Source organism: Diadema setosum, chromosome 4 (assembly GCF_964275005.1).
Source record: "Diadema setosum chromosome 4, eeDiaSeto1, whole genome shotgun sequence".
Classification (NCBI taxonomy): domain Eukaryota; kingdom Metazoa; phylum Echinodermata; class Echinoidea; order Diadematoida; family Diadematidae; genus Diadema; species Diadema setosum.
Window position 1 is genome coordinate 841858 of NC_092688.1, and position 15675 is coordinate 857532.

Here is a 15675-nt window from a genome sequence, read left to right on the forward strand (position 1 = left end):
TACGGCACATTTTGGTAAATCGGCACATTTTGGTAATTTACCAAAATGTGCAGTTACTAAACTGTGCCGTAACTATGTTGCGGCACATTTTGGTAACTGCACATTTTGGTAATTTACCAAAATGTGCCGATAGTGCACCTATACCTGACGGGATCATTACTGTTACCAAAATTTGCAGTTAAAAGTGGATTTGCCTGCACATTTTGGACAATCTGCACATTTTGGTAACTGAACTGAAAACCCATGGATGGGTCTGAGATTTATAATACTAGTACGGTCAAGGAGTAAAGGTGATATGGTCCTGCAATAATGACAGGCAAGCCGCTTACTTAGCTCACCCGAGCTGAAGGCTCGACGTGAGCTATTGCGATTGCTTTTCGTGTGGGTTCTGCTGTGTGACCTGCGTGCCAGGTGCGTGGGGCTTAGAACTCAGTGAAGGAATTCCTCTGAAGGAATGGCAGAAGTGCCACAGAATGTCATTAATTTGGTCGCATACGGGAACTGCGAAAGACCTGCGTGGGAGTTGCCTGCGAGGTGCTGCCGCTAAGGGCCTCCTACAGCTACTGGCGTTCTGCGTGTACTTCTGCGGGCAATTCCCACGACTCACCCGGAAAAATTTTGGTCATGCTGTAAACTTAGCTGCGGGTAAATCGGACTTGCGTGCGCACCTCCGGGAAAATACAGGCGAGATGCACGCGCTAGGTACTGTCAGGTGCGGACCAACTGCGGAGAGCTCCGGGTAGCAAATTTGCTTCCCGGCATGTCAAACTTCCCCAGATACGGTATGACAAGGCCTTGAGCATGTTCAAAATGTGTTCCGAGTGAGTCGCGGGGGTACACGCAGAACGCCAGTAGGAGACCCTTACCGGCAGCAACTTGCAGACAACTCCAACGCAGGTACTTCGCAGTACCCGTAAGTCACTCGTAACAGAAAACGGATCGGTTTCAAAGTTCTCACGCAGGTCAAACGGAATACACGCAAGTAGAAGGTAAGTAGCACGCGTCTAGCAAATAAGACACTAGTGCGAAACTCGAAAACTTTCTTGTCCGCCCGCAGAAATTTTCCTGCGTGCTGAAAAATCCCTACTCGCAACAGGCCCTCGTAGCTTGCCCGGAAAGGTGTGCCTCGGCCTGTAAGGCCGTGTCACATCTTTCCGGGAAAGCCATGCGCGTGCGACTTGCGAAGAACAATTTTTATTACCCGGGGGTCCCCGCAGATGACCTGCACATAACAGTACCTAGCACGTATGACTCACCCGTAGTCACCCAGAGGTGCGCACACAAATCCTTTTTTTACCCATAACCATGTTTAGGCCTTGTCACACCTTTCCGGACAAGCTACGCGGGCTTGTTGCGTCTGAGGATTTTCAGCATACCGGACAATTTCTGAGGGATTTGGGCAAGTTGTGCATGTGTACTTTGCTGGATACGTGCTACTTATGTTCTTCTTGCGGGTATTCTGTGTGACCTGCGCGCCAGGCGCGTGGGGGCTGACAACTCAGAAATTCATCTGAAGGAATGGCAGAAGTCCAACAGAAATGACAGAATGTCATTATCTTGGCCGCGCTGGCCGCACATACGGGGACTGCGAAGTACCTGCGTGGGAGTTGCTTGCGAGGTGCTGCTGAAAACTTGGCTGCGGGTAAATCGGACATGCGTGCGCAGCTTCGGGCCACTACGGGCGAGATAATTTTCGTGTGTGGTGGAAAAAACCTTACTCGCAACAAGCCCGCGTAGCTTGCCCGGAAAGGTGTGACACGGCCTTCAGGCTACCGAACTCATTCGGTGGGGACAAAAACCAACTGCACTTAACAATTCGTTTTGAATTGTGATGATTGTGGAGGAGCACAAAGTTACCAAAATGTGCCGTCAATGTCCTGCACAAATGTGCAGTTACCAAAATGTGCCGTAGCATAGTTACGGCACATTTTGGTAACTGCACATTTTGGTATTTTACCAAAATGTGCAATTTACCAAAATGTGTCGTAACAGGTCTCTTGACGTGCACCCGTGCAGTCACTTCCATAGATACATTTGCATGGCGAAGTGTCAATCAATGATACAGTATGAAACCAATACCTCCAGTATTACTTCTAGATGAGCGTCAAAACAATACAGACCACAAGGATATGTAATTGTTCAAGTGCCATGATATCGAACAAACATACATGATGCATATAAAGATTATGTACAGAAGTACTCGATGTCGTCATAATAATCAACTTTGTGATTCCTTTCATGGCGACATGGCCTATGCATCTATCAATTTGTCGATGCGAGAACGTTACAATTTTCGTGCAGGAATGCTTTACCTTCCTAATACTAATTGCAATTGTTACTCAATGCTGGCCTCATCGGGGGAAATAACGGTGTTGCTGGTCAATCATATCATAATTGTTGTCCATTGCATGTTTACGTGCACGTATGACGTATGTACATGTGGTAGATCAGTAGATACACACGTTTATGAATCAAATGGAATATGATGATCTCATATCATAATTATCAACATAACTATATAAATTAACTAGATCCGAATAGTTCCAGTAAGCTCGTGTTGGGTCCTCTCCCTCAAAAGTGGGTAACTACAAATTATTTAAAACGTGCTAAAGCACTCATGGTACCACTTCTAAATTCGACGATCACGACTGGTGAGGCTAATCACTTGTGAGTTATCTTAGTTGATAAGAACATGCAAACCTACACAAAACAATGTTCTATACCTGAAATAAAGTACAATTGATGTGATGCACGTGCATACATTGCTTATACAATATGTATATGGTGAGTGATGCAATATGATATACTCGTACATTTACTGCAATATCGCCTGTCTAGATCAAGTAGATATTGTCACGAACCGAACAAGCAGAGATTAAGTTGTTTAACAAGAAGATACTTGAATTTACTGCCAGTTAAAATCGAGAAGAGAAGAGGGTTGTCAATACTTGAAGGATAAGAGTGAACACATTAGAGCGGCTTCCGTACAAAAACGGTAAGCGCACCACACACTTTCGACGCTCTTGAGATTAAGACATTTAAATGTCTGTGGCATCCATATACATTTCCTCATGCGAAGCTGGTTCTGCGTCAACATTGCATGATTCACGTGTTTTGTCCACCTCTGCGTACAACCCTTCGCACATCACCGGTAACAGAGATGGCCCTACCGTCTCTTTCACCTCTGCGTACATTTCTTCATGCAATCCTGTTTTGTCATCAGCATTACAGGCTACTCGAGTTTTGTCCACCTTTGCATACAATTCTTCACAAATTACTAGTTTCTCACTGATCGGTTTCTTGGTGTCCCTCATGCTATCAAGTCCTCTCACATCTGGGAGAAGGATTTCATTGGGTTCTTCAGGATTCAGCAAACTATAATCACTCGAGTCAAAAGCGTCAGGGTACACTGGACTGCTAATGGATTTCATATCTTTAGATTCTCCCTGTTCTAACTGAAAATAGAAAACGTCTTCAGAAGTTGCGCCTGTCTCGGAATCTATATTGGCATGGGGTATATTCCCTTTTCTGTAAGAGTGATCTTTAGATTGCAAAGTCTGCCCGTTAGATGGATGTGTAGGGTAGTGAATTTGTGTTGTGTCATCATAGTACGCAAAATTAATGTGATCGTAGTCATGGTCTATCAACATATCTGTAGACTTGGGAAAGTCTCCATGTTTATGTGGCTTTGTGTATTCGTTTTCCAGCCCCTCGTTCGCATCAGACAGATTGGTGGGCCTACTACAGGCATCCTGCCTTTGAGTACAAGTGCTGTCGGATCTTTTGGTGAAGGTCAGTGAATCATAACACCTGTCATCAAATAAGCGCGCTCCTCCAGGGGATCTAGAGGCACTCTCTTTCACCCCATCGTTTTTATCAAGGTCTACGTCTTGGTAGTCCCAATCCTCGTAGCTATTTTCACTTTTATCCAGTGATTCATCCTGTAAGCCATTGTACTTTTTAATGTGGGGGATATTCACTGAGGTCAATGATTTGCTGACCAGGGTATTGTCATTCCTCTCTGCAGAAAATGCACTAAGAGGCATTTGCTCTACGCTAGAGGGTTGGGAAGCCATCTTGCGCAACTCCGCAGCGTCCTGGTAGACATGATATGGATCCTCTTCAAGAACCGTGACAACTCTGCGTGTGTTGCCAGGGTTGTTTGGAACAAGGTGACCCTCTGCTCCCACGTCAGTACCGGTAGTGTCCAATACAGCATAATCTGCAGAGGTCGAATTTTGACTCGAAGTGTCTACAGGATACATCTGCAATTGCCTGTCATTTAGCTGATTCGAAGCTGGTGATGGTCTATGTCTGTCCCTGGAAGGATGAGATATGTACCGTTTCAAAGAAATAATATATCTATTGTAAATTCTCAAGATTTAATGAAAATGAACATCATTGACTTACTTTCAATTTTCTGAAACAGGTTTGTTTATTTTGAAATGTGAAGGCATGATCCGGTTGCAAATGTTATCTCTTACATAATGAAACAAAAGAAAAATTATTTGTTGAACGTAATAACATCTTTTTGACTTGTAAAGAGAGAGATAGAGAGAGAGAGAGAGGGGGGGGGGAGGGGAGAGCGAGAGGGAGAGAGAGAGATGCATTCAACGTAGTCAGTGGCGGATTCAGGCAGGGGCGCACCGGGCGCGCGCCCCTTCCCTTGTTTCTGTTAAGACAAAAGAAATAAAAAGAAACAGAATTGGGGGTGAGATGCATGCGCCCCCTTTAATTTTGTAAAGGCGCCCCCTCTTTCCTGGATTCTGCCCCTGGTGGTAAATATCACGAGAAAAGGCATTCGTAAAAATGCCAAAAAGAGCTTACCTCGTATTCGCAACATTCCACAAACATACTTACACACACAAACACACACCCACACACACAAGCTTCTGAACTATACAAGGTCTCACCTTTTCTTAAGATGGTTGCACCAAGCCACCAAAAGGATGACAAGCAATATGAAAACAATACACAGAAGAGTTCCCAGGATGTACACAGTGATGTTTATTTCTCGTTCTCCAGGAACTGAAACATAATGGAATAGGTTGAAATTTTAATTCACCAAAGAATGATTGATAACTTTTAAACAATGGAAAGGTGTTTCTACAAGAAATAGAAAGTAGTTTTTATATACTATATCCTCTTCATGATGTCACATTTCATGATTACGAAATGATTAATGACATGACAATGAGAATTACTTAAAGTCCATTATACGAAGTGGATATTTTTTTTTTCTATTCATGTATGTGTATCATATTGTTATGTGCAGTTGAGTACATATGAACAATGAATTGAGAAAGCGTAACCTGTATAATGTATACCTGTTCGAGCAAAATTCAGGCTCCAGTGATATACAGCCTACGTCACATTGCCTCTCGAAATGGTATACTCAAAAAAAAAAATAAGAATGCTGCCATTTTCATCCCAATACCACCGGCTAACTGCAGTGAGAAATCTTCTTGTAAGTCGAAAGGAAATCTGCGTGAAGAGCAGCGCAAAGTGCAACAATAATCATTGGAAATACAAAAAGAAAAATTAATATACGAGGAAAAAAAAAACAGATGACAAAAACTAGGCTCGTTTGTTTGGTGGTAAGACACGGTGCTCACCGGAAGAAGTCATCACAATCGTTTCTTGTAATGTCGTCAATTCGTCAATTGACTGCCGTTCGCCTATGCAAAGAAAAATAAAAACATGTTAGTGGTGTACGCACACAGGCAATGCAGACACATCATTGAATCTTTGTCATCAGTATAGAGTTAAGTCCCTTTCTAGTCCAGAAGTCTTCACACCTGCATATAGCTACATAACAAAAATCCAGTGAGCTTTTATGCCGTCAGTTTATAGGTACGGAAACGTGAAGCAAGAATCTGCACTTGTCGTTTGCTAGATTGAATATGGTGTGTCAGGCCATTGCCTATTGCAGATCGCATGTTCTATTTAGTTTCAGTTTATTAAGTTATTTACAAATTGATTTATACAGACAAACAATTTAACAAAGTCCTGTTTATAATAGGACGTGAATACAGGTTCAATTGTTGTAAGAAGCACTGTTTAGAAATCTGCAAATGTATAATACCATTCAATGATGTATAACATTTTATTTCAGACAGTGTGCGTTTTGCAGTACTCACTTGAAATTAAATCTGTAATTAGCGACGGCGTTATGGTGATTCTGGCATTGTGCCACTCATTATCTGTAACAAGACACACAAACACATATGAAGTTGTTACAATGGAAATAGTGTAACAAAACCAAGACAAACATCTCTTACAAGAGAGTGTATTCTAACATGAAACATAAGGATGCATCCCTCGGGGATTTTGAACAAGGATAAAAACTGCTCATTGTACATTTCCATCTACGTTGGAACTTCCTGGTTTAGGACAGGAAATGCCTCAACATTTTATTGACATTAAAAACCAGATAAGGACTTATCGATACTGATTAATGAGTCATCGCATTGGTCAAATATCACTTCTTAACTGCGACATACGAGAAAGTCATAAGCTCCTTTGAGATGACATTTCAATTTCCAGAACGTCACGGTCATACTTAACAAGGATATTATACCATTCATTCCCTTGTAGGCAGCTAGTGCATATGTTTGAAAATATGACAGCTGAATCTAATTGAATGGAAATCATGCGGGTGCTCTCTTTAAGTTATTGATACGCCAATCAATCAAGTATTAAGTGAACGAAACCATATCCTGAAGGAGGTGAAGTGTCAATCGATGTACACTAATCGCATACACTAATCGTATTCTATATCGTATATTTTGGTATATAACCTAGAATTTCAAGTGACTTTACGTGTGTCCATTTTTATTTTACCTTTTAATTCTAATTCATTTTTCTTCTTTTGTGTACGGGAAGACGTGGAGTAAGGATTAGCTGTTGTCAGATGATGAAATCATGATACAGTTCAGTTCAGTTCAAATTTATTTTGTTGATGACACCCTGTACGAGGCTGGATCTCCTCATGTCGGTTATACATTCTTACAGTTTAGAAGAGTTTGCTTCTAGTTGCACAATGATAATGATGCAAGATAGACTGTATTTTTGGTACGGACCGTCTGTTGCATTTTCGACTGCCCGGCAAGACGGGACAGAAGCGTTCCAAACCGGGAAGTAAGTCGACCATCCAGGTAGTCCCACACACTGCAGTGTTGGGTTGCCAATGAGGATGAAACCCAGGTCACAGGTGAGAGTTATTTCAGACCCAAAGCTCGTTATATTGGAGTCCCAATAACCGTTAGACACAGGGCCGGGATGATCACAAAAGCCTACCGAAACTAGTATTTAAAGAAAACAGTGAAATTTCATCAACGTTATTAACTTCAATTGGAATTTGAGCAAAAAAAAAAAAAAAAACAACAAAAACGAAAAAGAAGAATATCAATTCGTCTTAGTCTGCATAGTCGCAATGTCATTGCAATTGTATACTTGTATACTAGTTGGAATACCTTGGAACAGTTACATAGTTGTTTTAAGAGAGACAAAGAAAGAGAGAGAGAGAGGGAGAGAGAGAGGAAGACCCAATTGACTATTCAGAGGGCTACTAACATTATAGCAAAAACCCGTCCGACATAACAATTAAAAGAAGAGAGCATGAAATTAAAATACAAAAAAATCATAAAATGAGAGCTTCATTCCTAATATAATAATCCGAGAGCTTATATACCATATTCAAATCCTTCGTTGACAGTATACATGTAAGTGAAAACAGATTACGGTCTGTCATTTCTGCAGATCATGTTGAGAGTGTTTGTTGAAGCACAAGTAATAACAATACTATGTCCTGGAAATGGTGACATAAATGGGTGTAGTAGAAGTCTGGAGATTATGAGTATCATTTCCATTTGCATGGTATCGACCTGACTTCATATTAAAAGGTATTTGAAGAGAATGTCGAGAATAAGAACAGTTTCTTCCAATCATGGATTCAATGTCTCTGCACTCTAAAAAGACCAGAGTCAGAACTGACCCGGAACTGGGTCCGTTGGGGTCATACACCGTTCCGGGTCAGAAATGACTTTGAATTTGGTCATGAAGACCCCGAATGGGGTCATCCTGACCCGATTCATGACTCTGAATGGGTCACATCTGACCACATTCCTTGTCATTTCTGACCCGGAACGGTGTATGACCCCAACGGACCCAGTTCCGGGTCACTGTTCTGACTCGGCTGTTTTAAGAGTGTGTTACTCACGGTTGAATAAACAATGAATTTGCTGGCCGGATTCAGGTTCTGCCTTGGTTTCAGGAGTCCAATAATGAGTATAACTTACACCAGAAATAAAATTGGCATACTCGTCTGATCTATAACACATGCAGTCTCCATCATGAACAATACCAATGTCATGGTTTCCTGTTTTCAATCTACAGGTGGACACACACTCTTCATCAGAATGAACGCTAAAGCCGGAAACTATGTCTTGTAAATCCTGAAATGTGTGAAGATCTCCCTGGTAGCAGCCAAGAAATCCAGGTTCTGCGTGCATAAAGAATAAGATGTAGGCAATTTGTCAATCAGTTGCATAAAAAAAACCCAACTCTCGACGGAAGAATTTCACGAATTTGAAGAATAAGATGGTTAATACTTGCAGATATTTCATTATTCCGAACTGACATTAACAATTCGCGGCTCTTTCCTAATTCAATGAAAATTATATTCCTTTGTTACTCACAATTGCCGAAATACTACAAGACAAAAAACTACAAGACCAATGACTCTACAGCTGGCTTTGTTTTCATTCAGACCAATTTTATTTTCATCAAAATACATGGAACAGTTCCCTACAGTCACGACAGTCACCTAATCTGTCAACGGAATGATGAAATTTCAATGAAGAAGGAGCTATAAAACATTGTCATAAAATAAATGTAGACGGGCCGATATTTGCACTATAACGAAAGGCAGAGGGTGATGATCATGAAAAGAGAAATATGGGGGAAAATAATCACTTGTACCCTTACTGGGAATGAACCCTATGTCACAGGACTTTCAAAATAATCGCATGTAGTGCAGTAGGTATGTAAAACGAAGTCAAAGTAATCAACTTTGTGTATGAAGCTGTGGGGGAAAATGTCTGCATTGTTCAACTGAAAAAAACCTTCTATCAACGGAGACTGCTTTTGATCAATGATTCTTATTTGTCTTTTTTTAAATGATGAAACCTACTCGCGCACGAGAAAACAAAATTAAGATGCCACCAAAGAAAATCAATGAGACTCATAAGATGTGCTTGAATTTCCACAAAATTCGAGAATTTGAAACTTTTTTCTGCTTGTGTAGTCTTTGCTAATTTGCATGTATGCTCTCAGTTTGACTATCTATAAAGTTCGATACTCAATGTCATTTTGGCAGAAAATATTAGTTATTTGTTAGCTCTAAGTAAGACTAGACTCAACAAAATGCACAGACAAAAATCCGTGCGTGATATTACTCCATGTAGCTGGAGGGAATGAAAGACAAAAAAAAAAAAAATGGGACACCAGTGATTTTTAAGAATCACGAATCGTTAGATTTCACATTGTGAAAATATGTCCTTGATTTATTGTAAATACCAGGTCAAGTATCCTAATTAAATTACCTTTCAATTCTTAAACCAACGCCTCCTGGGTAAAATAAGTAGGTGTGATGTAGAACGCTGAAGCTGTTTTGCTAGATTATATTACTTTCTTTGGAGATTCATACTACGTTACGCCACGAAAAAAAAAAATCACAAAAAGTCATCATCATGATTATACAGACAGACAGACAGACACACACACACACACACACACACACGCACACACATACTGACACAAATCACACGATTTGCTGCAGAGTATAGGTCTAATTTTAGTATGCCGATGGACCAACCCGGGTTTTATTTTTAATCAACGGTTTTCTCATTTTTTGTTTCTGATATTAAGGTTCGAAGACGTGATGTTTTGCATGTTTCATTGATTGTATTTTCTTGCGAAAATCTAAGCTTTCAGTATAGTTTTCTTGAGTACATAAATCAGCATCTTATAGAAAGGTAATTAAAATTACCCAATTAACCTTCTGAAATCTTTGAAGGCTTCCGTGGCTGTAGAACGTTGGGTGGTAGAAGGCTTAACGTTGAGAACGGCGAGAACATGCTCGCCGAAACGACGGGACTGGGTAGGCCCTTTTCAGGGCCAAACACATTCCCTTGAAAGAATACGTGGTGCACCGTTAAAGTGATGGTACAGTATTGGAAGAGATGAGAATTGGGCTTTTAGGTTTTTGCGAGATAGCAAGAAAACACTAATATGAAATAGTACAGAGCATACCCTTTTACGAGGAATTAAAGGTTTTTAAGATGAAAATCGGGTTTGGAATGACTGAAACATCCCCCAAAAGTAGAACAAACCGATCGTTGTATAGTGTGGGTCCAATACTTTATTAGAATCGTTCTGATTTGGATATTTCAGCCATTTCAAAACCAATTTTCATCAAATAAACGTTCAAATTCCTCATGGAATAACCCTTACATGCTCTTTCATATACATAAGAGGTTTCTCATTATTCACCAAAAATGTTAGAAACCTGAAATTAGGTCTCAACCAAAACTATACGATCCTTTTAAGCTTTCTACCACCCAACAATTAACCTTCTATCTTTGACAAGTCCCATTTTATCTTACTTATACAAAGCAATTATAGTATTTTGCTTACTTGCAGGTTTTTATGTCCACGATTTTGTCAGAATAACGTGGTAACGTATCAAATTTCTACACTTCCACTAACAAAATAATAATCACTATAAATGTATGAACAAATAAGTTAACTTATCTCACCTCGGCATTTTAGTCTCACAGCCTTGTTCCAGGAACACTCAGATCTTTTAGACAAACAGTCTTGAACACGTTCATGCTGCGAACCTGCGCATTGATATTTTTATATCTTTTTATTCATTTATGTAGGTAGTATTTTTTTTTTCAAAATACACATGGTAGTCTGATTTAGTGCCAAGGGGCCAGCTTTAAAACAGAGCCTCGTGACGTTCATATACATTACACAATTATTATGCTTTGAAGATTGAGGCGTACAAATGTGCGAGTACTGCAGAAACCGTAAATAAAGCACAACTCAATTGAAAAAAAAAAAAAATGTTATACCTATAAAGCCATTGAATGAAAAGAATTGATAATTAATGGTAAATTATCCATGTTATCTACGCATAAATCATCTTTTGAAATATAAAATACGGGTATGATATACGAAATTGGGAACAAATTTTAAAAAGAGCCAAAAAAGCAGGTAACAAACACCAAACACGCATTGAAACTGTCTCACTACTATTTTTGGAGTCATTTACAATCTATTTAAAGGTTTGGTATACTCGTTGATCTGAAATGATGTTGTTTTGATATTTCAGTAATGAGAAAAACACCAAACACATTGTCGTAGGCTCTTGGTGGTCACTCAAATAATGAGTAGTGGACACTCAGAAGTACGTTCCATATTTTATTCAGTGTAAGTGAGGAACGACAAGAAAACCCAGGCACAACACCGACTCGTCACGTGGACCGACGAATCACTGGATTCGATCCCAATGAAGGAATTACACAATTCTGAAGAGTAACGTGTTGAAGCACCAAATGCTGTCTACAAACTCTAAACTGCAGAACTATCTGGTATGATGTTACTCTGTAGACAAGCACAAGTCGGAATGGATCCCCAAGTCCCAGCCCGACAAATGCACTTCACAATGGAATTCTGAAATTTTAGATGGGAAAGCGATTACCACAAGTGACAGTGATTTGATCTTTCTTCAGAATTGAGTCAAGTCATTAGAACCTTCCTTAATGTTCAAATCTAATTTGGTGCATGAAATTCAGATTTACAAAACCTTCTAAGGGTTATGTTTCTTTCAATCTAATATCTTGAAAATCACGAAACGCTGACGCACCCATTTACGCACTACTATCATCAAATTATAAGCAATACTTCAATTACCGTAAGGACATGAAAGCCGTTGAGTCTTGTTCAATCTTGTTGCAGATCTTGACAAAGTTTGAGCTGAAAAATCTTTCACTGCTGTGAAGCCGAGCTCTTTGCAGACTAACTCAGCAGCTCTGATGTTAAAGCCATCATAGCACACATATCTGTCTGACTCCAGAACCACTAAACCATCCATGGGAGAAGGTCCATCAACCAGCTTTACGAATGGTGTTTCTTGAAAACGAATGAACATTATATATCCCTTAGTTACACGTTTGAACTAATGATTTGTACTACTAGTATTGCTTCTGACGTAATTGTGAATACAAAAGGGCATTATACCCAGGGGCTGCGGAACCGGGAAAAGGGGGGCTTGGGGCCCTATTGGGCTGCAGCCCCCACATAGAAAAAAAAATAAGAGAAAGAAAAAGAGAGTCATGACTTTCCGAGGATTCCGTCCGGAGATATCTTGTCAGTATCCTTTTGACTATGAACATTTAATTAATGAATGATCAGTAGCTCAGGCGACACGCAACTGATATTTTAATGTATTTTGAACTACAGTGATATATTACATTCCTTATACTCTCCAAGTTAAAAAGTTAAGGTTTTTCTGCTTGTGTATATAACATTTAAAGTAATTGCTTTTGATAGATATTATGTTTCCGCTATAGTGGAAAACTATTAATGAAGAAAAAAAATTCTTTTCATGATGAGGTGCTCGCTATGTGAAAAACAGAAGGTAATTGCTCTGAGAAATTCCATACTTCACTCATCATTGATGGAAATTATCAATGAATATGACCCTGCACCATAAATTCACTAAAATGTCGCCTAACATGAATTTTTCGTTAAGGGCAGATTCTGAACGAAGAGACCTTAAGCTTTGGAATGACATGTAACCCAAAACAAATCGACTTACGAAACCTAATTGACGGAATCAACGTATACCCTGTGGGAAAGTGTTTACTGAGAGAGGTGGGTTCGAAGTTTAGCACATGTCATGTGCTTACTTAAAACCATAACTCTGGAGCAACAACAGATTAACAAAACTTTTCCACTCATTAAACTCACTCTATTAATGACTGATGGTACCTTAAAATACACTAGTGTCATCATTGCAAAAGCTTTTGGAGTTGAAAGAGTATAGTATGTACAGGGGTTTCTAAAAAATAAAAAGGGAACTCTAAGACATGTCTAATCAAACTATTCGAGAAAGAAGAGTTTTGATAAAAACGGGAAAAACACAATTTCCCATCCGTCTCATGATCCAATATTTGAGAAATAAACAAAATTAGGAAGAAGAAACATTACTCTTCCAAAAATATGACAAATACCCTCAAGATTGACAATATGTTTACCCATTGCACCTAATTTGAGTCGTCCACGCAAAATTGGTCGTGCGAATTTTTGTCCCATTTGCGATACACAGTCAAATTAAAATGAACTACAGTGTAGTATCATAGTCTTAGCTCTTTTCCTGAATGCATTTCGCGTGTCCTCTTGTCGAAGCCAGGAAAGGAGACGAATAGGTGTAACAAATATGATTTAGTTTGACACATAGATACTGAAATACACGAAATGTAGGCTCGAATTCTTTACAAAGATTTGCCCAGCGGAAATCCAATAACTAATCCTCTCTCCTGCTATGATTAAAAGGGGAGCAGCAAAAAAAAAAAAAAAAAAAAGATAATTTATTGTCAGTTCAAAGACATCTTGAGAGGCATTATTACCAATGTTTATCGTATACATCATATTTTCTTTTTCATCGCTTGTACAAAATCAATTTCGAAAGTCTAATGTGTCTGTTGAATCATATGAGATAAAACGTATACTTGAGATACAAGTACCAAGGTGTATATTGCTTATCCAATCATGAGATTTACACAGCCTAAATCAAATGTTGAACAGCTGCTGAGCGATTAAACAAATACCCTACTACACAAAGTCCATAATATTTTATTATAACAGTAATAGAATTATGACAAAGGATTTTTGCATAAATCACAAGGCAATGTACTTTGGCATAAAGGTGTCAGTAAGTCCGACAGTGTTTGTTTTGTATATACACTGCGTGATGCGGAGAATGGAATTCACAATGTCAGTTTCAACATTCATTTCGTTCATTCATTCATTCATTCATTTTTTTTCCATTTATAAAAAACATATGAATATTTTACAGAAATTGAATACCTACGATTACATCACAATACACAATGAACGATAAGTTTGCAGAATATTTTCAATTGAACGGAAATACTGTAAATGGGGAGGAATGCTAAAAAGCAGAGTGGAAGGTGCATTCCCCCACAAGTGCCCTTTTAATGACTCGATTAATGTGTCGCCTTTAATCAACATGTGAATGCATCTTATTTCGAAAGAACGAAAAAAAAAAATAGATGTGCATTCATGTTGTTCAAGGAATATCCAGAGTATAATTAAGAGCAACAGAAGTCTCCATCGTATAGGAGGAAATAAATACTTACCCTCGTAACACTTCACATGCATCTTGAAATTCAATGGGTAGGCATACGCTCCATATATGCAGTTTCATTTGATGCGACAGTGACAAAACGGGGGAAGACAAGGTATGATTCAGAATCAGAGTCCGAGACGTTTGGTTAGATATTTCATCCAGTGTGTGAAATCCCATCACTACATTGTTGATAGATTCAATGTCAAAGACAAATCGTCGTCCAGGAGGTGCCTGTAAAACCCAGCTATCATCGTTGGCAATGCATGGTACTCTATCACACCATATGTCGAGATCTAGTGGCTTTCCAGAACAGTTGAAAGGGAAATCTGCTGGCACAAGGATCGGGCACAAAGAGAATGTTACAAGTGAAATTAATCAAGTGATAACATGATAAAAGATTGACATTATTTGGCATTCATAATTGTTTAGTGTTTTGCCGCCTTAAAATTCCTCAGCTATTGTCAAATGGAGAAATGGGTTTTCGTAGGCCTACTAATTCTATTGTATTTTAGCCTATTTTCTCTATCGAATTGAAAGATTAGAAAAGGGTATTATGATACATAAAACCAAATCATTGGTGTAATTTATTTGAACCAAATGACAAATTATGAAAAAGAAAATAAGTGCCTGAATTGATTAGGTCAGGCTAGAACGCTGCTAGATGAAATAATTCGTCTTTCAATACAGGTACTCTTTAGCAAGTGAAACGACTGATTACACATATGAAGAGAGTAGGAAAATATCCTTAAAGGAAGAAAAGTAAAGAAGACATACACGTCGTGATACTTTCCGGAGTTGAAGAAGAAAGTAAAGGCTCGACGAGCAAGAAGCAAGCGATCAACAAGACCAAGGAAGACATCCTTTTTCTTTGTTTTATAACGATTTGTTAAACCCCAGTCCCTGTTCCTATCGTTGTAAAATCAAGAGTGACTCCAACTCGATGAGTATTATCCCGGCAAGAATTCAACCACTTGACTTGACCTCCCAGAGTAAACATGTAAAATTACACACCGAGTCTTCAATACGGTGTGAGCTAAGCTCAAAGTGATTTTCCGCATTGTGGAAAAATTAAGGTTATGGCAATCATGCTGGTGATTCTAGCCTGTTGATGTCAATGGAGGGAAGGCATGCGTAGTGAGACTGCGCATTTCACTTGGCAACATGTTTAGCTGTTGGAATGTCTGTCTGATTTCCTATGGTTTCAAGAAAGTGGTAAGACACGACTTATTGGA

At 39.2% G+C, this 15675-nt stretch overlaps 1 protein-coding gene across 1 annotated transcript; it reads right to left on the bottom strand.

Annotated features, from left to right (window-relative positions):
* Positions 1–3038: 3038 nt before the first annotated feature.
* On the bottom strand, positions 3039–14475 carry LOC140227472 (uncharacterized). Its single transcript, XM_072307874.1, has 9 exons — positions 14454–14475; positions 11983–12201; positions 10821–10904; positions 8222–8503; positions 7083–7304; positions 6141–6203; positions 5607–5678; positions 4914–5019; positions 3039–4314 (listed from the first exon to the last, which is right to left on the bottom strand). The coding sequence occupies exons 1-9, from the start codon at positions 14473–14475 to the stop codon at positions 3039–3041; spliced, it is 2346 nt and encodes a 781-aa protein (XP_072163975.1).
* Positions 14476–15675: the final 1200 nt, after the last annotated feature.

Bases quoted from the DNA above. Each gene is read 5' to 3' on its own strand.
- LOC140227472 (XM_072307874.1), bottom strand. From the start codon at position 14,475: ATGCATGTGAAGTGTTACGAGG. The intron at 12,202-14,453 runs GTAAGTATTTAT...TTCGTTTTCAAG, and splicing joins GCATGTGAAGTGTTACGAGG to AAACACCATTCGTAAAGCTG. The intron at 4,315-4,913 runs GTGAGACCTTGT...TTCCAGGGACAG, and splicing joins TGCAACCATCTTAAGAAAAG to ACATAGACCATCACCAGCTT.